General features: G+C 48.3%; 4 protein-coding genes across 4 annotated transcripts; 1 reads left to right on the top strand and 3 right to left on the bottom strand.

Annotated features, from left to right (window-relative positions):
- Positions 1 to 4,425: 4,425 nt before the first annotated feature.
- UCRPA7_8664 (putative adenine phosphoribosyltransferase protein) lies at positions 4,426 to 5,076 on the bottom strand (the record flags this gene model as incomplete). The annotated part of the gene is made up of 1 exon (XM_007921175.1): positions 4,426 to 5,076. One exon carries the CDS (start codon positions 5,074 to 5,076, stop codon positions 4,426 to 4,428), a length of 651 nt encoding a protein of 216 aa, XP_007919366.1.
- Positions 5,077 to 6,696: 1,620 nt separating this feature from the next.
- UCRPA7_8663 (putative glyoxylate reductase protein) lies at positions 6,697 to 7,679 on the bottom strand (the record flags this gene model as incomplete). The annotated part of the gene is made up of 5 exons (XM_007921174.1): positions 6,697 to 6,786; positions 6,873 to 7,379; positions 7,457 to 7,480; positions 7,552 to 7,567; positions 7,648 to 7,679. The coding sequence occupies 5 exons, from the start codon at positions 7,677 to 7,679 to the stop codon at positions 6,697 to 6,699; spliced, it is 669 nt and encodes a 222-aa protein (XP_007919365.1).
- Positions 7,680 to 17,575: 9,896 nt separating this feature from the next.
- On the top strand, positions 17,576 to 17,909 carry UCRPA7_8662 (putative 3-ketoacyl-acyl carrier protein; the record flags this gene model as incomplete). Its single annotated transcript, XM_007921173.1, has 3 exons — positions 17,576 to 17,616; positions 17,674 to 17,796; positions 17,849 to 17,909. The coding sequence occupies 3 exons, from the start codon at positions 17,576 to 17,578 to the stop codon at positions 17,907 to 17,909; spliced, it is 225 nt and encodes a 74-aa protein (XP_007919364.1).
- Positions 17,910 to 20,875: 2,966 nt separating this feature from the next.
- Positions 20,876 to 22,014, bottom strand: UCRPA7_8661 (putative endopolygalacturonase protein; the record flags this gene model as incomplete). Its single annotated transcript, XM_007921172.1, has 2 exons — positions 20,876 to 21,760; positions 21,811 to 22,014. The coding sequence occupies 2 exons, from the start codon at positions 22,012 to 22,014 to the stop codon at positions 20,876 to 20,878; spliced, it is 1,089 nt and encodes a 362-aa protein (XP_007919363.1).
- Positions 22,015 to 22,390: the final 376 nt, after the last annotated feature.

The raw sequence follows: 22,390 nt of genomic DNA, 5'->3' as shown, positions 1-22,390 counted from the left end.
ACTTTTCGAATATGATATAGGGAGTTCAATCTATTTCCCTCGGATTATCAGAGGCTTCGCGGTGCCTGACGTAGGGTAGAGTTGTGATGTTACTGCACGCCACGCTTAGTCGCATACATTACGATCGCCGGGATTAGGCCCCTGCTCGCATCGGGGGTTACATCTACCGAACGGATCCAAGGTGAGCGTGGCGCTGTATTCATGTATATTTTCAACCTGCCCCTTCCGGGATTTCCGATGGCACCTGTGCTTTGGAGTAGGGCTAGTGGTGGCAGTGATCGACAGTCGACACCCAAAGCCGGGAATACGGGGGAATTGCATTGCCGGACAACATTGAACCTTTTATACGCCAATACGACAAAACGATGTTGCGGCTAGGGTTGTATACTATGTCTTCTCTGACTGAAGAGGTTGCCTTATTCCAGCCTCGTATACAGATATCATGTATTTCAAGGAGAATCATCCGCATGCTCACATAGCGACAGATTTTGTTTTTTGGAAGCTCTGAGAACCAATTTCTGGAATGGGAGCGAGGCAGCGTCAAAATTGTTTTGAATAGGCTAAGAGGGAAATTATTCCAGGCTCATGGAAGCTTACAAGATTGTCGCCTAAAGATGAACCATATTTACTAGCAGCTCTCAGATCTCGAGAGGACAAATACCCCATCCGCTTAACCACCACGCACTGGACTTTGATTTCTTGGCTGTTAGATCATCCACGCCATCTCCTCTGAAGATATTAAACATCTCCTTGCCCAATTTGTCATGCAAGACATCAATCCATAGGAACTTCTTTACCCTACCCCGAACGGTCTGCCATGTCTCATTAGATGGAAACACCTTTTCCCAAAGTTCCCGAAGCCATACTTCGTCTACACCGAATAGAGATACGCCCCCGATGATCAAAAGCCACATCATGAAGTCGTTCCAGGCTTCGGACTTTGGACCTTCGGCCGATATTCCACAGCAGCTTTCACGGAATCTGTCTGACAAATATGGATATCGCTGACCGGCGCTCTCAGGTATCTCGAATGTTGTGGTCAGGAAGACCAGCATCGCGAGACGTAAACACTCAGCCATACTGCCATTGACGCTATTCTCCAACGACAGTAGCCTATACTGAATCGAGCAAATTGAAAGCTTGAAATCTGAGTCTTGAAGGCGCCGTTCGTGATTGAGATTACATGATAGACGCCGTAGATCAGAGAACACAGAGACAACTCTGTGGTCGCCGACGAGTATCTCGAGATCGCGTGGGAGGTACAAACTGCTGTTGATTTCATCGCCATCTGCATCTTGAGTGATAACGCTTGTCTGAGCGTCGAATAGGAAGTGTTCGTGACCAAAGAGTGGAGCTTGTCCGGTATGGATGGTGTAAGCAAAGTCGACTCTATTAGGTATGTGTGAGTTCATCTTTCCGTGACCAATGCAGCTTCTCATTGAGGGAAGATAAACTGTAGAGAGTCACTCACCGAGCTAATTTTATGTATAGTCCCAAGTTATGGCGAAAAGCTTTGAGACCACCACGGAGTTCAACAATCTGCTTCAAGCCTGCAAAATGGGCACTCGCGGCTCTATAGTCCGTGAAAAGAGCAGTAACAATGACCAATGAGCTGATGACAGCAACCGTTGAGTCTTCTAGTTCAGAGCGAGCAATCTTTTCGTTCAAGGAGGTGATGGTGCGGCCCATGTGATAATATGTAGTCTTTCCTAAGGGTAGTCTCTGAAATGCATCATTGATGGCCGAGCTGAAGAATAGGATGAAGTGAAGATACGCGGGATCTTCGAACATCCATCGTATTCCGTTGCTCTGTCTAAGGTCGAAGTCGACGCAGAGTTCTACGGGATAAATAATGTGGGCTGCATGTGACAGAACTGCAGATGCAGTAGTTAGTTGAGGTGAGAGATGCAAAACCCGCCAGGGGTATCAGTAAACAGCTGATGCTTACAATGAACCAAGTGCAATCGTGTATGCGCATTCGTGCTGTCCGCTAAGACAGAGAGATCGGAACTAGGTGCTCGCGGTACGGCGAGTTGAGTTAGCTCCCGGTAAAGGTCCGCCGGTCGTACATCTGTTTGATCGCTACTAGTAGTCGGGAGTTGGTAAAGTGGCTTCTGCTGAGAATTCCGTTGTAGGTCCCGGCCTCTAGCACCCCCGGCTACATCGAACTGCACGGAATGGTCGGGGTAACGGCCTATCCTCCAGTTCCTCCCATTCATACATTGGCTACGTATCAGCTTCCGATCAGACTTTTTGGTCTTCCCGCGGTTATCTGTTTTGAGAAAGACGAAGTTGCGGGGCGACATTGCACGTAGATAGGGTCCGGGTTGTCCGAGTCACTACTCCCAAGATTCATAATCGAACCATGTGAGTCAAGTTGCCCGGCCACTGATGTCGAGTCTCTCCATGCCGGAATGAGGGAGGAACAGAGATTGGGAGTCTTCAAGGTCGTCTTACCAGTTCCATATATTGTGTTGGACCTTTGTGGCATTCACTAACAGCTACTAACAGTACCGCACCTGAGGCTCACGTTAGCAGACTGCCCTATGTTAGTAAGTCCAGGATTATTAACCAGGCTAGTCATGTAGCGTGGAGCAGAAGGAAGAGCCCCACCGTACTGTTTACCACTTTGGTAATAGCGCGTTTTGGCCAAGAGGCACAGTGATTGGCTGTTTAGGAATAGGGAGGGAGATCGTGTTGTACTGTGTACCAGGAATTCGGACCAAAAGAAGCCCACAGCTGAGATTATCCTTTTTACATATAAGTAGTATTGAGCTCTAAGTAAAGGGCCTTTGAGAGTATTGTATCGAAGTCAACCTCTTGAGTACTCTAACGAAATACGATGCCATCATCAATCGATTTGCCTCCTTTACAGGAGCCTTATATCCGCCGTTGGCTTCGAGGACAGTTCACTAAACCAGTTTCACCTGGGAAAGACTTGAATCTATCGGGTCAGGCTGGAATCCTGGTGGGAGGTACCGATGGTATTGGGCTTGTTTGCACCCGTGTCCTGCTTGAATACCAGCTATCGACGTTGATTCTTGGAGCTCGAAACATGGAAAAGGGGGCGGCTGTTGTTAAGACCCTCAAAGCAAACTTTCCATCCGCCGAAATTCATGTTTGGGAATTAGAAATGCTTTCATATGAATCCGTGCAGTCGTTTGCGAAGCGTTGTGCGGCTCTGGAGAGAATCGATTTTGCTATCCTTGGTGCTGGCAATCTGCCTTCCGATTTCCGGCTTAATCCTTCCACTGGCCACGAGCTGACGGTTCAGGTTCATTACTGGTCTACGGCGCTACTCTCATTGCTACTACTTCCAATTTTGAAGGAAAAGCATGTTCAGGGCAAGCCTGCGCATTTGACCATTATAAGTAGCGACCTTGCTCATACTGCCGAATTCAAGGAAGGAAAGGAAGTCCCGCTACTACCGGCATTCGACCAACCCATTCCTTGGAGCCCAAACGTGGCAACTGAGCGGTATAATTCATCTAAAGTCTTACTCATGATGTTCGTGTCAAAGCTCGGTGACGTGGTGGATCCAAAGGACGTGATTGTCAACTCCGTTTGTCCCGGCATGACAAAGCCCACCGCGAATGAGCGCGAGCAGCCACGGATATTCAAATCCATCACTTGGCTGTTGAGAACCATACTTGGACGATCGTTGGAGGCCGGCGCATGGGTCTATCTGAATGCGGCAGTGGAGCAGGACGCAGAATCACATGGGAGCTTCTTGGCTTCGTGGCAGATCTCGCCGTGAGTATTCACACGTCGCTATGTGCAAATCGTCTTTTCAAATGTCACAAACTAATGGTAATCTCACGGTGATTTAGATTTGCCAAACTGATGTACACCGAGGAAGGGAAACTAATGACGGACAGGGCCTGGACGGAAACCGTCGAGTCCTTCAAGAACGCTGGCATCGATGGCCTATATGATCCTACATTAGCAAAAGCAGTAAACTCAAGGGAACCTGAACCGAATCAATAAGATAAGACTAGGGCCACAGCTGATAGTTCGAAGAGTTGTATTGAATATGTTTAGACGATGTAGAAGATCGTATCATAGAACGATAGTCTTTAGGATGGACACAGCGTTTTCTGTAATTCGGGCATTGTTTTAGGTTGGCAATTCAGAATTATGTCGTCGTAACAGCCGTCAAGTATCACACTCATCGAACTTCATCACTACAATCTGCATTCTTGTCCATATTCCACAACTAATATCGATTTCGAGCTGTCGGAGTTGCAGATAGTCCTCTGTTAGCCTTGTTTGTTCATTGATATCAAACTCTAGACTTCATTGCTGTGGAACGTTCTGTGGGTAGATCATCGGAAAACTTGATGCGAAAGGCACATGATCTCAGTGAACTGGAGATCGATCGCGTTGTAGCTCAATGACCAGCCAGTATATTCGAGACCCCTTCTATCAAAATGTGCTCTCAATAGGCTTCCACTCTCCACCTTCAAGTCGGAACTGAGGAATATGCGCCAAACCCTTGATCAGTTTTGCATCTTCACCAAGCGTTGACTCCCACTCCCTCGCCTCTGTCAGAATCACACCAATTCCAACAACAGAGCCTCCAGCACGCCTCACCAGCTCCAAAGCCCCTTTGAGGCTCGAACCTGACGCCACTACGTCGTCCACGACGAGCACCCTCCGTCCCGCTATGAGAGGGATGGCATCTACATCTAGCAGGAGTCGCTGCGACCCTGAAGATGTGATAGACTGAATCTCTTGCACCATTGCATCACGCAGGTGAATCTTTGGAGACTTCTGCAGGATGACATAGCGGTCCAGTCCCAATGCACGCGACACCTCAATGGCGACGGGTATGCCGAGGGTGGCGGCTCCGACGACAACGTCCGGCCGTAGATCAGATACTGCGGCGGCGATGGCAGATCCGCATCGCACGCCGAAGGACACGCCCATGTCGATGATCATCATAAGCGAAATGGCAAGATCTTCTTTGATGGTCACTATGGGAAGAGAGACGGGTGCCCCGGCGATGTTGACCGTCCATGTTTGGGTCGTCACGACAGACCCGGGGCGTTTGAAGCTGACAACCTGAGAAGCCATTGGCAGGCTCAGATAAGAGGCAGGCTGCTAGCCTCTGTGCAGGCTTCAAATTTAGATGAATCACCCGAAGGTTCGCTTCTGTATCAAGTCTCAGGTGCTGAAAGGGAGAGTGTTGACGGATGCAGCTCATGCAATTTCATCCAATGAGGTTTTTCTTGGGTGGGTGCTCATCTCTGGTTATCAAGATGCCCACTATTGTTATCTCCACTACAACTGTCGCCCAGCTAAGCGCTGATGTGGTTCCATAAAGCACTATGTCAGCAAGTATGTCCGACATACAAGAACAGACACACAAATTAAGTTCGTGTATGAGCCCTAAGCTATTGCAGAAAGCCACATTGATTCTTCTCTTCTCTTCTCTTGAAATCAGCAAATAACTGCGAGCTCTACATGTTTTTTGTTTTGCTTTTTCTATGACCAAACAAGCGGTGATGGGCTCGAAACCGGCGGTGCTGTCCGTGCACATCAGCCACAACAAGGTTTGCGATAGCACTCTGCGCATGTTTGCACCAAATGGGGACTGTCCCTGGTCGGCCATCATTGGGCCTTGCCTGTGATTCCTCAGTAATACTTCTGGTTATTTCATCCATCCATCTAAAGGCCGGATATAAGTTTCACTGCTTGTCTCGATTAGTAGTCACCCTTCCTGTCATCCACTTCAAAGTTTGAGCTTCCAGATCCAAGCCAAAAGTAATTAACTCTATCCTTTTGTGTTGAGACGAAATCATTGTCGCTATTTTTGTTCAGAATGACTCAATTTGCCGACATTAATGATGACCGCGAGTTCGGACCATCTACCAGTTGAGGGCCGCCGTGATGGCGTCTATCACGCAACAAATAGGACCAGTCGGGGAACCGGCCACCAATAGACGCCCGCACGGCATTGGTGCTTCCTCGGGGAGATCTCATCCTATGACACTTTCGGTTGCTACCGCTCAATTGTCAAAGATGACAATGTCGAAGAGCTGGTCGTGGCCTTCTATCTGGACGACTACAAATCGTTCAATTTTAGCAAGCTGCGCAAAGGCCACACGATGGCCATCATGTACGCCCATCAACGATTCTTTATGGATGGAACTTCAGGGGTTGAAGCCGAGCGCGCGGAACACGTGCGGGGGTCAATTGATGGACAACGACCATCTTTGTACATTGGATTACATCTAACAACTCACGCCAATAGATATTTCCCTTAAGCCTGGAGAAATTGCGGTGGCTTAGTGGTGATGTGCAGAAGTATTGCAAGCCCATTGATGAGCAGTGGGAATGCCATGGCTGTGACAAGCTTCATGGCAAAGGAAAGGCGCCGAATCGCTGCGCCAGATGCAGGAGTTTTTGCTATTGCGGCAAGGTACGGAATTCGATATGCAACATTGTGTGTGATTTGTACTGAAATTATTCTGATAGGACTGCCAAGTCAAGAGATGGAACGAGAAAGACCACAAGGCGAACTGTAAAGTCCTGGCAGATCCAGGCTTTCAAGGGATGATTAAGCTGGACTTTTCAATCTACAATGTCCTCTAGAGTTTACTAAACAATGAGAGTGACCATGAAAGCAGATTACTTCTAATGTTTGCTAGCGAAAGATTCAATTCTTCAAATTTGAGTGATTTTCCTTTGTGGTCAGGCTGTCTGTTCTGGGACCTGAGTTAATAGCTTGCTCTCTGTGACCGCTTTCCTCACATTGTCAATCACTAGAACCTCCATTCGCTTCTTTAAAACGGCGCAATGATTAGCTGGGAATTACAGACAATATTTATGGCCAAGTTGAGGTTATGGAAACAGAGACTTGGACATACTTGAGTATCAACTGTCGCCGTGCCAATATGGGGAAGCAGTACGACATTAGAGCTCTTCAGCAGCCCCGGATGAACGTTTGGTTCGTTCTCGTAAACATCCAGCCCAGCGCTCCAGACCTTGCCTGACTCAAGATTCCTCACCAAAGCGTCCTCGTCCACAATCGGGCCTCGCGCGGTGTTGACAAGAATTACTCCTGGCTTCATCAATGCGAACTCGGGGTCACTTAGCAAGCCTTTTGTTGACTCGCTGAGAGGTACATGGACGGAAATGACATCGCTTGTGCGCAAAAGTTCCTCAAATCCGACGTGGCGGGCTGGCGCACCGATTGTTTCTTTGATTCCTGCAATGGCTGACCGGCTATGGTACTGGATGTCAAAGCCGAAGGCCGCGGCACGTTTTGCGGTTGCGGTTCCAATACCACCCATGCCAAGAATTCCGAGCTTCAGACCATTAGGATCTCGGCCGAGTGGACTTTCGCCGCGCCACTGGCCCTCTCGGATGGCAGTCTGGGGTATCCAGGCCCGGCGTAGCGCACCAAGAATTAGAAATATAGCAATATTTGCTGTCGAATCGTTGACCGCACCTGGCGTGTTTGAAACTGATATGTCTAGACAGATCAATAGTCGTCAATATGGTTCAGTGGTTCTGAGGGGGATTTTCGGACTACAGAGAGCTTACTTCGATCTGTACATGCCTGAACGTCTATTTGATCGTATCCCGCGCCATTGTGTGAGATGAACTTTACTGAGGAGGGCAAATGCGACACAAGTTCACTGTCGAATCGTCCAGTTATCTGCGTGCAGCATGTGCTTTAGCTGACTAAGAATCCCAGTTCGTCAAAATATCATAATTGCCTACCTCGACGGAGTCATAGGTCCTAGAGATTGCTACGATGCTATCATAAACGCCCTCATCGAGGTCTTTGATGAATTTTTCTCGTGTGCCTGAAGTAACTGACTGATCGTCGGGTCTATTAGCTGCTGCACATATAGATCCAACCCGGTCCAATTAGTAGATACGGACCTGAACTTCAGCCACTTCAGAAAGGGTTGCAAACTCTTCCTTTGCATGGATAACGATGCCAAGCATCAACACTCTTGGCTTTGATATTCTGGAAGGGGACATTCTGAGGTTGAGATACTTGATGGTCACTTCCTAACTTAGCGATATCTATACCCACGGGTGCTTCGGTCTCTCCCTTGATTACAAGTCATGTATCGGGACCAATTGAAAGTCGCCCACGAGATCTATCGCCAAAATCGTGAAGAATTCGTCGTCTCACGAGTTCATGCTCCCTTGGACATGTTCGAGACCCCGACGCTAGGAAAGCTACAGCGCCACAGAAGCCTTCATTAGCCGCTGGATTGCCGATATTGTGGACAAGGTTTCAATTGCCGAAGCTTGTTGTGCGATGCGGGGTAATAATTCCTAGGGAAACCACCTATGAGATTTGCCCTGACAAAAGGTGGCATTTCAGCTCCATCGCCGAATGGAAATAGCCGACAAACTCCATGTCCTTGTTGAATGTTCGGTTTTCGATCTTCATAGGCAATTGTCATCAGAAGTTATCGGTAACAGTAGCACACGTTGCCGATGGAGACAAATGATTCGCCAAGAGCACCGCGCAGCAGTGGTGCTGCGAAAGAGAAGCGTATATCACGCGCATGCATTGCGTGTCGACAGAGAAAAACGAGATGCGACCTGTGAGTACCTAGGAGCAAAGGTCGATCAATTCAAACTTCCTTACTCTTTGATCGGCAATTACACATGTAATAACCTTAGCGTGCTAATTGAGGATTTCTTCATCGTGTAGTGGCTCTGGCGGCGTTCCTCCATGTTCGCGATGCGTGCAGGAGTCTCTGGAATGTGTTCTAGCCACTTCAAGGCGTGGCGGTCGGCGACCCAGAAAAGCTCCACGTCCACTTCAATCATCTGACAACTTTTCGACACAACACTCTAGAAACGATGAAGGCCGCCAGGGGACGTTATCCGATCTGGGTCAATCTCAGACTGATCAAACTGAAGAGACGAGGCATTCAAGGCTGTCTCTGCAACACTCCTCGAAGCCTCCCGCTTTGACAAGAGACTTGCCGGCATCCGAGTCGTCCGACAACACAACAAGGCACCCATCGGTATCAGTTAATGGCGATGTCGAAGGCCAATTCACCTCGCGGGATCTGCTCAATCCGTCGGATGCACTCAATCTTCTCGCACAAGTTGCCGATCTCGACGTTGACCCGGGCGGACATAATCGTCGCTCCAGCCAGTCCGCAAGCCGCTTTGGCCTGGATCAAGGACACATACAAGATCCTTCCGGAAACACACCATTTTATTATCCTCCGATTTCAGACGGCTTCCTTGATATTTCTGACGCTTCTTACCTCCTGACGCAGTAAGTCTATCAGCCTGGAAATTACGTGACTATGGCATAACTAAGACGCAACGTAGCTATCACAATAACTACCATCCATTTTTCCCTGTTGCCGACAAGCGTATATTCGATGGCCGTGACATCTTCACTCTAATCAGGAGTGAGCCTCATCTTCTTACAAGCATCCTAACAGTGGCCTCGAAGGACGACCCATCTTGGATCAGGGTACACGATGCATGTTCCAAGCATATGGACAATATCATTTCTAAACTCATCTCTCACGGCTCAACGACTGTAGGAGCCGTAGAGGCGCTACTCATCCTCTCAGAATGGGCTCCGCAAAGGTTACAAGATAGACCGATTATAGGCCGCGGAGAGGAAGACCAAGGGGCGTGGATGCAGATTGGAGTGGCTATCAGGCTCGCTTATCTTCAGGGCCTTGAGCAGACAGGACTACTTCGCGACAAATCCCAATGGACCGAGGAGTTCGAAAGAAAACGGGTTGCTTGGACGGGTAAGCATGGACATATCTCTCCTTATCTAGTCCTCCTGAACATTATTCTCACCGTCTGTCCTCTCACTTTTAGCATGCTACATGAGCGATCGAGAAGTTTCCATTCGTCTCGGGAAAGGGTTCTGGTCCCGCGGTCCCGGGCCATCCACTATCTTAAACGCCACCGACTTCCCGACGCTTCGAACTCAGCAGGCCGGATCTGGAAATCTAGCGCTGCTCTTCCAGGCTCGCCTCGAGCTGATCCAGCTTTTCAGCAATGCCCACGATATTCTGTACTCTTCAACAAGTCACCGAGAGCAGCTTTACACAGGCGGTGAATATGTCAGGTATATTGTAAGTGGCAACCTTTCGAGTATTGACACGGTAGCGTCTGTCAATGCGTTAAGGATGAAACTAAGTCACTCTAGGACGACTTTTCTGCCGTGCTGCGGAAGTGGAAGTTGGTTTGGGGTGGTCTGAGCTGTAAGTTCTACTGCATTAGATCTCCATTAGTATCTGTGCTAATATTTTGTCCTGATTAAAGTCACGCCTGCTGTAAAAGCGGCTCTCATCCTCTCCTACGAGTTCCTTCGCCTTTATATCAACGCATTTGCATTTCAAGCCACCATCAACCGAGCCATAGCTCGTGCGCGACAGAACCAGCCCTCATCGCGGACGCCAGTTCAGCCCCTTTTCTCTGACATAGCAGGCACACCGGACGCGCGATTCATTTATGAGTCGATAGATGCCGCCAACTCGCTACTATGCACATTGAATGACTTCATAGACCCTTCTTCGGGTTTGCGGTACATGCCTTTGAAGTATTACCTATATGTAATCTACGCCGCGGTATTCTTGTTCAAGGTAACGGATTAAACCATGTACCATGGTGACCTTCCATACTATCAATTTGACTCCCCACTAACGGTGTATCAGGCAAGAGTATCCGGGGCACTAATCGGCGAGGCTGGTAGTAGCACCCGCCGGACAATCAACATAACCATAGAAAAGTTACAGAAGTCTTCGGTTAGTCCAAACAGTCTCGGCCAACGCTATGCGCGCTCGCTTTTCCTTCTGTGGCGGAAGACGGCAGAGCGAGTTGCAGCAGTTCGGCTCGAGTCTGGCGTGGTGCCGGAAAACGGTCCACCAACTGTGTCCGGCACGAACAATCCAACAAGCCAAGTAGCATGCGAAGATGGTAACCAAAGTGCTGAACTGGATCCATTGAGGGGATTTTCCTGGAGAGACCTCGACGGACTGGGTCAATTTATTGGTGATAGCTTCAACTACGTAGACATGACCCTTACAACGCCGCTGTCTGAATCAGATCAGGGCACGGCGGAATTGGATGCCGTCACAGACGTGTGGCAAGACATAATCTGGTCAGGAAATGACATGATCTTCTGAGGTCAAATAAATATAAAGAACCAAATAATAGGAGCACTGGACTTCAAATTTAGCTTCGGAGAAGTAACTAGATACCCAACAAAGCACCCCTTGTTGATGCCGCCAGCTTCGCCCTCCAAAGCCGATGCTCATTCAATAGAAACACCTCGCCCTGCTTTCCAAAGCAGAAATTGGCAACTCCACCATCTACGAGAATCTTTCCAAGTAATACACCACCTGGTGACCATATATGAACGCCATCTCCGCAGCCACTGTATACATTGCCGTGTATGTCACACTTAATGCCGTCTGGAATGCCATTGTCCGCCATCGCAAATAAACGCCTATTTGTGAGGAACGGCTCACCGGAGTACGTAGCGACATCGAATGCATATCTGTAGAGTTGGCTCGATTAGTCTCATGCTTTCATACTTCTGCAACGTGACAACGAGCGAGATGGACAACTCTGATGCTTACATTGTTGAGGCTCTGGAAGGATCAGTTGTCCCATCACCATGAATGAAGTCCGTATCGGTTATGTAAACAATCTTCTCGTCAGGGCTGAAGCAGATTCCATTCGGGCGCCCAAAGCCATCGGCCACAGCCCTGATAGAGTTTCTAACGGGATCATATCTGTACACTTGATTGGGTAGTTGCGGCTTCGGTCTTATACCCTGCTCATACCCGTAGATGGGATCTGTGAACCAAATCGAACCATCACTATGGACAACTACATCATTGACAGAGTTGAATTGTCTGCCATAAAAAGAGCTGACAATACTGCGTGTAGTGTAGGGCGGCTCGGCCTCCATGAAAATTATACCGCCGCATTCCGCCTTCGTCCCTTGTGAGCAGATCAATACTCCGTTTTGATAATTGACGCCGCCATTACCCATAGATGCGCCAACAGGATTGATCTCTTCGCAGCTTGCTGTGGCGTTTTCGTTGGATGGAAGATGTACTTTTGTGATTTGGATTTTGCGGTCCCCAGTTGATGGGTCTGAGAATTGGTTGCTTGTTATTATAAGGGTGTTATCTCTCTCAACAAACACCCCTGCTTCATGGGCAAATGGATACTCAAGGTTCTCGCAGAGAAGGGTCAACTCAGGCGATGGTCCAAAGAGTTCTCTCACGGCGTCATCGTGCGCGGGAAATGTCATCGAGGTTGCCATCTTGCTTTCGAAGCCCCAAAGGAGAACAGTCATGCACTACTATCACGTTCTCGTGCGTAACCCATAGACTTTGGGTGCTAGCCTCAAACAGAACTATTCTATATGTTATACGAGGCAAAGGCAAGGATGCCAACAACACCGTCATTCCCGGAGCTCCTGGGATGGAGGCTGGCTAGCCAATCGGCAATTGACCGCACTGCGGGGTGCCTTTCAGTTGCCGATATGATTTTAATAGCCGAGATACGGGGTCAGGACAAGCTAAATTAGTGTGGTCCATCCGACCGAGGCTCACCAAGCGCATGTCGTACGATGCATTGAAATCTAGGATACCACGGATGTGATGAATAAATATAGGACTGCAGGGGCAAGGAGCGAGCGCACGTAGGCGTAATTGGGATGGTTTTCGTGCAACAGTTGACCACCAATTGGATGGGTTCTCGGGCCATCTTCCAGGATTGCACTTTTCGTGGCATTTCTCGCCTTTCCCCAAAGCATTTTTATGGAGATAATCATGACTAATGAGACGAGACTATGCATTGGCCATGACTTAAATAAAAGTTGAAAGTGTCGATTGCTAAGTCCTTAGTATGTCTATCTATGCAACTCAATGACTGAGCTGCTCTGGGGCTGATGGATATCACAGCTATAATTCTGGTGGGTTGATTTTCTCATCCACACGTATGAGACGTAATTGTTAAACGTGGTCCTTATGAACATTGACATCTTCAATATTGGACACCTCTCCTTTGTCGGTGTTTAGAAACAAGACTCGGTCTTTAGAGAAGAGGCGGTCCATGTCTTCCAATTCCAGACCTTTGGTCTCCGGGAAGAAGAAATAGATGACAGGTACAAAGAATGCATTCAATGCGGCAAAAATGATGTAGGTTTTCCAGCCAATGTTTGTGATAGCAATGGGCGTAACTTGTACGATCATCTGCGTTGAACATGTTAGCACTGAGATCCCTACATGGTTAGTCAGTCTTACATAATTGAATATCCAATTTGATGCTGTCGAAATGGACGAGCCTCTCTGTCGAAGACGCAAAGGAAGGATTTCCGATCTTGAAGATGTCAGTAGGTTGAAAGCGGCTGATATAGCTAGGATTGCAACTTACGGGTAGACCCAGACAGTAGCTTGAAACCCAACCGTAAACGCCCCTTGGAAAATGAACAACATGACGGCAGCACCGATCCCGGCTGCATGAGAGATCGCAGTCACATTCTGAACTTGGTAAATCAATGCTGCCTGGACCACCATCACTGAAGCCATGAGACTGATCATGGACAGAAGCTAAAGCAGGTCAGCGAATTTCTGAAGGGCAGGGGGTTATTTATCAAGATCATCAGATAAAAGCTTACCAGAGGACGTCTGCCAACTCGATCGATGAGGAACCAGGGGATAAACGATGCAACAAAGAACCATGTCTGCAAGAATCCGGACATGAGAGCAGACATATGACTGTCGAACCCGACGCTTTTCTCGAATAGAGTGCTGCTATAGTCTGTTTATTGAAGGTCATTGTCAGCTGCGTCAGACAGGTGCGGAAAGAAATTTTGATGAGCTTACAAATAATCGCGTTGATACCGCCAAGCTGTTGGAATGCCTGTATTCCACATGCAATGAGAAGCCTTCTGCGACTTTTGATGTCGTCCTCCGTAAGAAGGTCTTTCCAAGATCCAGCACCAATGGAAGCTTCATATGCAACAGTTTCAAGAATCATGCCGTGAAGGCGTTGGACTTCCTGCTCATCTGTACCATTGACACTTTGCAAGCGTTTGAGGACAGCATAACATTCTTCGGGTCTGTCGTGAGCGGCAAGCCATCGCGGTGTCTCGGGGATGATAAGCAGAATGAAGTACATCGGGATAATGCAAATGCATTGCAGGATGACAGGTATTCTCCAGGCGTAGCTTGCAGTATGACTTGAGAATGCGTAGTCAATCCAGTAGACAAGGAAGATACCGAAGTTAAGAGTGGAAAGTTGAGCGCAGACGTCTGTAGAGTCGATGTTAGCATATTGTGCAAGGCTGACTAAACTCACACACGAAGAGTCCCAGAATATGGCTGAAAACTTGCAGATGAAAATCTGGAGACTTGGAGGAGAAGAAGTACTTACAAATACCGCGGCTAGACTTAGGACTGAACTCGGCTTGTATCACAGGCACAGTGGAATTGATAATGCCCATGCCAACCCCAGAAACCACTCTTCCGACAATCATTTGAGCTCGAGTGTACGAGGAAGCTTGCAAAACAGCGCCAATAATCATGACAGAACAACCGATGGCAACTGTTTTACGGCGGCCGAGTTTCTCACCAAAGAGCGCTGTGGAAAGGGATCCGAAGAAGCATCCGACTATGGCCAATATCAATAAGCCACCTTCCAAAACCTAGAACAAGTCATGAAAAGAATTATACCTTCATAAATGGCGACAATAAGTCCAGTCATAGTAGAGTTTGGTGATTTGAACGTGGAATTGAACGAGGGAGTATTCACTAAGCAGAGGAGATTAAAAACATGAAGGCTTAAGGTTATGTTGTACAAGATGAAGTAATCATACCTAATCCTCCCATTAATCCATTGTCGAAGCCAATCAACATGAATCCCAAGGAAGTCAGCACGCTGACGGCAAGGATCAGTTTTCGACCATGAAGCTCGCCCATTTTGCACTCTAGAACCTCGGTGGTTTTGGAAAATCTCTGCCAAATGCTTGCTTGGCTGCAATTGTTCTGGTGAAATGATAATAAAGACACGAGGCCAGGCAAGCAGGTATTTAACTTCGACATTCAGCGTGATTTAACCCCGCAACACCCGCAGTTTTGGGACGAAAGAGGCTGTGGGGATCTGGGGGAAGTTTACGGAGGTATCCGTGGACATGTGGATGTTCCTGTTCATTGCGTGAAAGGAGATCCACATAGTGTGGAGCTCTCCAGATCCTCGTACGCCGATAGATGAATAGCCGATTCAGTCAATTGCCGCGATTGCACGGGAGAGAGGCCGGCTTCCATAGCACACTAGTGCCTCCTGACTCTCGTCTTCACTGAACGGTCAAGTGGAGGGATGCCAAATATTATAACAATTATGCAAGCTCATCAAGCGTTGGAGAAATATTCTTGAAAATGAATGGGATGCATGGTCAAGTCACCCCCATCGCGACTTCACGCTGTAACACAAATGAGGTACGAAGCGTCGCATTGTTTCATTTCATCGTACGCGGCGAATGCCATCCAATAAATTAGGTTATGTCTTGTACAATCAACTTCTACCATTGCGCACTTCTCTCTGAACGGCATTTCTGGCTGTTTGATGGACAGTAGATACCTCGTCGTCAGCCGTGATTATGAGCACATCCAACTCATCTGCATCAGGGCTCTCAAGGCTTTGTAGTTGACTCTGCACCATGGCTGCCTTCATGTAATGATTTGATCGGGTCCAAACTCTTTCCTCGAGTAGATGCTGCGAAACTTGAAGATAAAGGAATTGCAGGACCAGATCTTCTCGTAGCCGAACAGCCCTCAATACATCTCGGTATTTTCTCTTGAGGGCACTACACGAAAGAACGACGCCAGGAGCGCCTTGACGAATCAAATTTGCCACCGCCTCTCGCAACTTGCTCAACCAGTTCCAGCGGTCCGAGTCAGTGAGAGGTTCGTCTTGGCTCATCTTTCGGACTGCCTCCTCAGAGTGATACTGATTCAGAAACGTTAGTAACATATAATAAACATATGTCAAGTATTCTAAGCATCCAGGGGCGCCAAAAGACAGTTTCTCACTTCGTCTCCCTCTATGTAGCAATAGTTCAAGTCCACAGAGAGGGCCTTAGCAATGGTGCTTTTGCCGGAGCCTGCAGGCCCGCAGACCACTATAACGTTGGCTTGACAGCCGTTCGCCATCCTCCTGAATGATGTCGTAGCTACACTTACTCACTCCATTCTCCTTTTCACTGCGTGATTAACTATTTATCATACGATGGTGGCTGGGTTGATCTTGTGATTCATAGAGACTAAACTACTGATATACGTAGCAAAAGTTCGAAACAACCCAGCTGTCACCTCATTACTCGTCGCTCGTCATTGAGCTAACGAATACATTAAAACCTCTGTTGCGGTCTATTTGTTCATTTGTCCCTGTCTTTGCCGGTTTGGTATGCCGACCATTGTCCGGGAATCGGCCCGGGCGGAGTTCGGCTATTGAAGGTTGGGGACGACTATGATTTCGAAGTCTAGCTTTAGTTAGCTCCCATGAAAGCATAGCGGCCATCCAGTACCCTATAGACTCGTGTCTTTATTTTCATTCATCATAGTGACCCAATCAACAGCGGCATGAGCCTGAAACAGTGCACTTCGACCAAGCTTTGAAAAATAATTCTCGAACATGACTACCTACCACCTCCAAGCAACGGATAACAAAGTTCGAGGCCGCTTAGCCATCGTCACAGGGGCAAAGTGAGTTGGTTTATTTGGCTCTAAAGCTGTAATGTGGTTGAGCTTGGACACTGATGAGAGATCGACAGCGGCGGCATAGGATGGGCGTGTACGCAGGCTCTGGCCGCAGAGGGCTGCGATCTTGCGCTGCATTACCGTTCTGATGTTGTAGGTCACGCCTCTTGCACGATGATCTCATTGATTATGTACTCTTTGATGACCGACTGATGCGCGAAAGAACCAAGCAAACTCGCTAGCGGACAAGCTTCGGCAGCAGTATCCCGGACAACTCTTTCGAACCTTTGCCGCCGACCTATCTGCTCGCGACTCTGCACGAAAGCTAGTAGCGGATGTTCTGTCGGATAGTGAAATCTCCAATAAGCACTCGGCCATCGCCATCCTTGTCGCAAATGCGGGCCTGGGCCGACGAATTCGAGATATTGCTGACATTCACGAAGAAGACTGGGACGAAATGATGGAGGTGAACTCCCGTAGCCAGTTCGTAGTAGCCAAGGCTTGCTTACCAGGTATGCGAAAAGATCAATGGGGCCGAGTCATCTTCATTGGAAGTATTGCAAGCCTAGGCAGTGGGTTGAACGGCTGCCACTACGCCGCGAGTAAAGGTGCAATTACGTATGTGCCCTGAGCAGCTGGAAAATGGAGTAAGAAAGCTGAGTTGAAATGCTACAGGTCAATGGGAAAGAATCTAGCAACGCTCTTAGCTCCGGAGGGAATAACTGTCAATATTGTAAGACAATCCAACAAAGCACTTCCAAGCCTACGAGGCATATGAGCCAATGCTTAAAGATTTCGTGTCAGCTCTCACATTAATACGATTCTTCTAGGTCTTGCCAGCAATGATAGGAGCCACTGGAATGATCCCTACACCCAAGTCAAAGTAAGATTATGCTCATATCTAGTGTTGAGACTACTTCTTAACCCGTCTATATAATAGAACATGGAACAGCCGAGATGATCTCGACGAACTGAAAATCAAGGATCCTGGGCTGGCTATCGCCGCGAGTATTCCAGTTCATAGACTCGGAACTCCCGAAGAAGTGGCTAACGTTGTGGTCATGTAAGTCTCAGCCGGTGATCACATGAACAGAATTCTAATGTTGCTCTACTAGGTTTGCAAAGACGGGCTATATGACTGGACAGGAAGTCGTTCTTGCCGGTGGCATAAAATAGGCAGAGAGCGCTAACATCATCGATGATCAAATATACAATATAGAAAGGGACGACCCATATTCTTGACAATTGTTTCTATTAATGAAAGAGTAATTGTTCGACATGAAAGATATAGCATCATGTACGTTAAAAGTAAGCCAGAAACCCGTCTAGCGATATATGGGCGCACAATTAGAAAAAGAGTTCCTCGTTGAGTGAAGCCTATTCCTTTGATTAAGTGACATTATTTACTCTTCATTTGCTATGATTACTTTGATTACCAACTTATTATCATCATCCTGTTTTCTACTGGCCATTGCGAACGCATCCTTGACAGCTGAGAGACCCCTGAACTCGTGAGTAAGCAAGCTTGAGAAGTCAGGGCTTTCCGGTCCAGTCTGAGACAGGATCTTAATTCCTTCTGAGTAAGTATTGGCGTATCGAAAAACTCCACATAGATCTACTTCTCTCAAGGCTGCAGCAGAAATTGGCAGAGTTTGTATTGGCACACCCATGCCAATGAGCATAACCTTGCCGCCCGCGCGGGTTGCCTATTCACTGGGTCAGAACATCAATCTCCAAAACAGTGAAATCCAAATGAAAGAACAGTCTTGAGAGGGTGATCATTAGTTGGTAATAATAAACTCACATAAATGGCTGTCTGCAAGCATGATGGTACTCCGGTGCACTCAAAAACAGCATCAACCTCCCCAACAGGCACACCATTCTGCCTCTTACAAGTAGAGATCTCGGATGCCAATCCTTTCGCAGCTTGAAGAGCCGCCTCGCTGCTAGAGGGTCTTGGTCGTATGGGTACAATGAACGAACCATCTGCAAAACCGTTGTCAACGGCAAATTTGACCCGTCCTGGATCAACATCAGCGATAATGACTGTGCTGGCACCATAGATCTTGCAAATTCCTGCTACCAGTAAACCCACTGCTCCGGCGCCAAATACCAGAACAGTTGCGGAGGGCGACAAAGCGGCCCGGCGGGCTGCATGAATTGCGACACTTAGCGGCTCGAGAAGCGCAGAGACATCCCAGGGCATAGTCGGAGGTAACAAGTGACACCAGTTTGCTGGGTGATTGATACGATCCTGCAATGTGCCTTGCGTATGTGGGAAAGACTTGGCTGAGCTTCGAAATCTCATATTAGCGCAAATGTTGTATCGTCCTTCGCTACAGTGACTGCACTCGCCGCATGGCAGTCCGACTTCGAGAGCCACGCGATCTCCAACTTTCAGATTCGATACACCAGCACCAACTTGGACAACTTCGCCGGAGGACTCGTGGCCCAGCGACAGTGGTTCGCGGACAAGAATGTCGCCATTTCGGAAATGTTCGTAATAATGTAGATCAGATCCGCATATACCCGTTGCCCTTATAGCGACTTGAACCTCGCCTGGCCCTGGGAATTCTATTGATCTAGTTTCCTACAAGTAAAATAGGGACAGAATCAGAATGACAGAATCGATTAAAATTCAACAAATTGGGGGGAACTCACCAGCCTGAGGTCCTTTGCGCCATGTAGAACCGACGCTGTGATCGTCTGCGTCTCGCTGCTTGAAGTCATGTTCAACGTCCAATTTCACAGTCAAGTTGCAAATTTGAGAAAGATACGCAAACAACGACGAACAATGGCAAACCTTGTTAATCGTTGCGCAATCGGATGTCGACTGGTTTGGAGCCGCCCAGATTTGTGGTACCGGCTATTGAATTCCCCGCACTATGGAGCTGAGTAGCCGACGGTGTGTCGAGTGCCATTTGCCGAAGAGGATGGAGTGATCTGTGGCAACAGAAAAACGGACAAATTGTTGACAGATGAGCTTCCTGTGTTGAAACATATGAGAAAGTCATGACAGAACGTATTATTGCGTGGATAAATGTCAACAATTCAATTGATATAAAGAATTCACCATGGAGTATTTCTCTCTTACTGATAAAAAGGCCCTGGTGACGGGAGGCACAAGGGGCATCGGCCAGGCCATGGCATTGGCCTTGGCAGAAGCTGGAGCAGATATCCTCCTCGCAGTGGTACGCTGAAATCTCTTGCCCAGGTCACGGAATGTATGAGATTCAAGAGCTGACGCAGCGTGATCATGCAGCGTGCAAGCAGCGATACGTCAACGAAGATCAAGGTGGAGGCCTTAGGCCGTAGCCGCACCCTTTACTTGGTTGATATGTCATCTCCAGATTCGGTAGCTGCACTCGTGCCTTCAATACTGCAGGACGGCCACCGGATCGATATTCTCGTCAATTGTGCCGGTATCCAGCGAAGACGCCCGGCACATGAGTTTCTAGCCAGCGATTGGAACGAAGTACTACAAGTCAATCTAACGGCCGTCTTCACGATCTGCCGCGATGTCGGACACCACATGCTAGAGCAAACACCGTATGATTCTAGCAGCCGTCGCGGTTCTATCATCAACATCGCCAGCCTCTTGAGCTTCCAGGGTGGTATCACCGTACCAGCATACGCCGCTAGCAAGGGAGGAGTCGCACAACTAACTAAAGCTCTGAGCAACGAGTGGGCTGCGCACGGCATCAATGTGAATGCAATTGCGCCAGGATACATTGATACGGAGATGAACACCGCCCTCATCCACGACGAAGGTCGTGCTACAGCCATTCTCTCACGAATTCCAGCGGGCAGGTGGGGCTCTCCTGATGATTTCAAAGGAGCAATTATCTTCTTGGCGAGTAAAGCTAGTGCTTATGTAAATGGTGAAGTGCTGACGGTAGATGGTGGATGGATGGGTAGGTAATTAGTTCGTGAGATAGGACGGTATGGCCCGGTGTTTCAAAACGTTTGGCTACCTTCTTGAGCAACGTCAAGAGCTAGATACCATCTAAACGTTTATATTCTAATGTAATCTGTAGACATCTATGATAATTACGAGCCGCTAGGGCTAAGAATAGAGAGCTCCTTTAAGGTGAGCTAAGCCTAAACCAGTTCAGGGTTTGCAAGATATGCTTCGCCAGTGCTCATGAACAAGTGGCACCGCTACCACTAGGGATTCCTTTGCAGGTCTTCGTCTTGGTGCCACCAGTGACCTTGTTGTTGGTCCAGGTCCAGTTCTTGGCATTCGCGCAAAGAATGTAGACGTTGACTCCACCGGACTTGACAGTACCAGTGACCTTGTTGATGGTAAGATCGGTAATGGGGACACCGCTGGTCGGTGTGCCAGTTGGGGAGCCATTTTCATAGTCTTGCTCAATAACAATGCCATACTTAGCAATGTTTGAGAGAGCAATGTTGTCATACTTGACGTCGGAGACTGAACCTGTTGCGCCTGATACAGTCTTGATGCGAACACCGTTGTCGGAGTTGGAGATCTTGGAGTTGAGGATCCGGACGGTCTTGACGGTGTTGTCGGAGCGACCGCCCACGGATCCGATGGACAAGCCGTGGCCACCACTGCAGTTGCCACCAGTGAATGTAATGTTGGTACCGGAGTTGATGGCAAGGCAATCGTCTTGATTCTTCACGATAGCACCGGAAATATAGACACCGGTGGAAGATCCGACATCGAAGGCGTCGGTGTTATGGCCACCCTCGGAATCGCCGAGAGAGTTGTCCATGGTTACGCCATAAACACCTAGGTTGGTGGCGGCGTTGATGCTGAAAGCCTGAACAGGTGTATTGAGAACATTCAAGTTCTTAATGTTGGAATTGATGAGCTTGTGGGCGCTGAAGAACTTGGGCTTGGTCTTGCCACCGTTGCTGCCCTTGCCGTCCCACCACCTCTGTCCCTGGCAGTCAATTGAGTGTCCAGAAGCCCCCTCGATCAACAGGTTGGTGCCGGTGAAAGAGATGAGAGGGCCTTCCCACTCCTTGTAACCGAATGTCGTCTTCCCCGAGAAAATAACCTAATTCCATTTAGCAATGCCCTTTAGCCGATCAGTCGTTGTCTACATACATGAGTGCCGGTCTTGAGACCAGTGAGGTCCAAGGTTGTGCCAGCGGGAACCGCGATGTTGCTGAGGGTGATGGTGGAGCAGCTGGCCTTGTTCTTGATTGCAGTGGCAGCATCCGTAAAGGTGCAAAAAGCGTGATCATTGACGATAGGGCTAGCCACGACAGCGCACGCCAAGGCGCCGAGTAGAAGAGTGGCAGAAATCATTTCGAAAATAAAAAGATCGGACGCGAGATACAACAGATGTTCGCAAGAATGTAAAGAACGTGCTGGAGAAGAAGGAAAGACTGGTGTGTGGACTACCTCATCATTGAACAATCGCGACGATTTGGGAGCTTTATCTTCAAATACCATCGCGATGGACGTCCCGAGGTAAGGGTTCACCTAGACAGATCTTGAAACGTCCAGCAGATCTGCTAGCAATTCCTTAATCGTTCCAGAAGACCATTTTCCACCAATGGTTTTACACCGCACCACTCAACAACACGATCGAGAGCCAAAACCGACCGACTGGATAAGGGTTAGATTTACAGAGCCCACATTTGAGATCCCACCTTGTTCCATCTATATTTTAGTAATTAAC

This window comes from Phaeoacremonium minimum (assembly GCF_000392275.1).
Source record: "Phaeoacremonium minimum UCRPA7 unplaced genomic scaffold PA7_03_scaffold_604, whole genome shotgun sequence".
Lineage (NCBI taxonomy): Eukaryota > Fungi > Ascomycota > Sordariomycetes > Togniniales > Togniniaceae > Phaeoacremonium > Phaeoacremonium minimum.
This window is presented reverse-complemented; position numbering and strand designations above follow the sequence as displayed.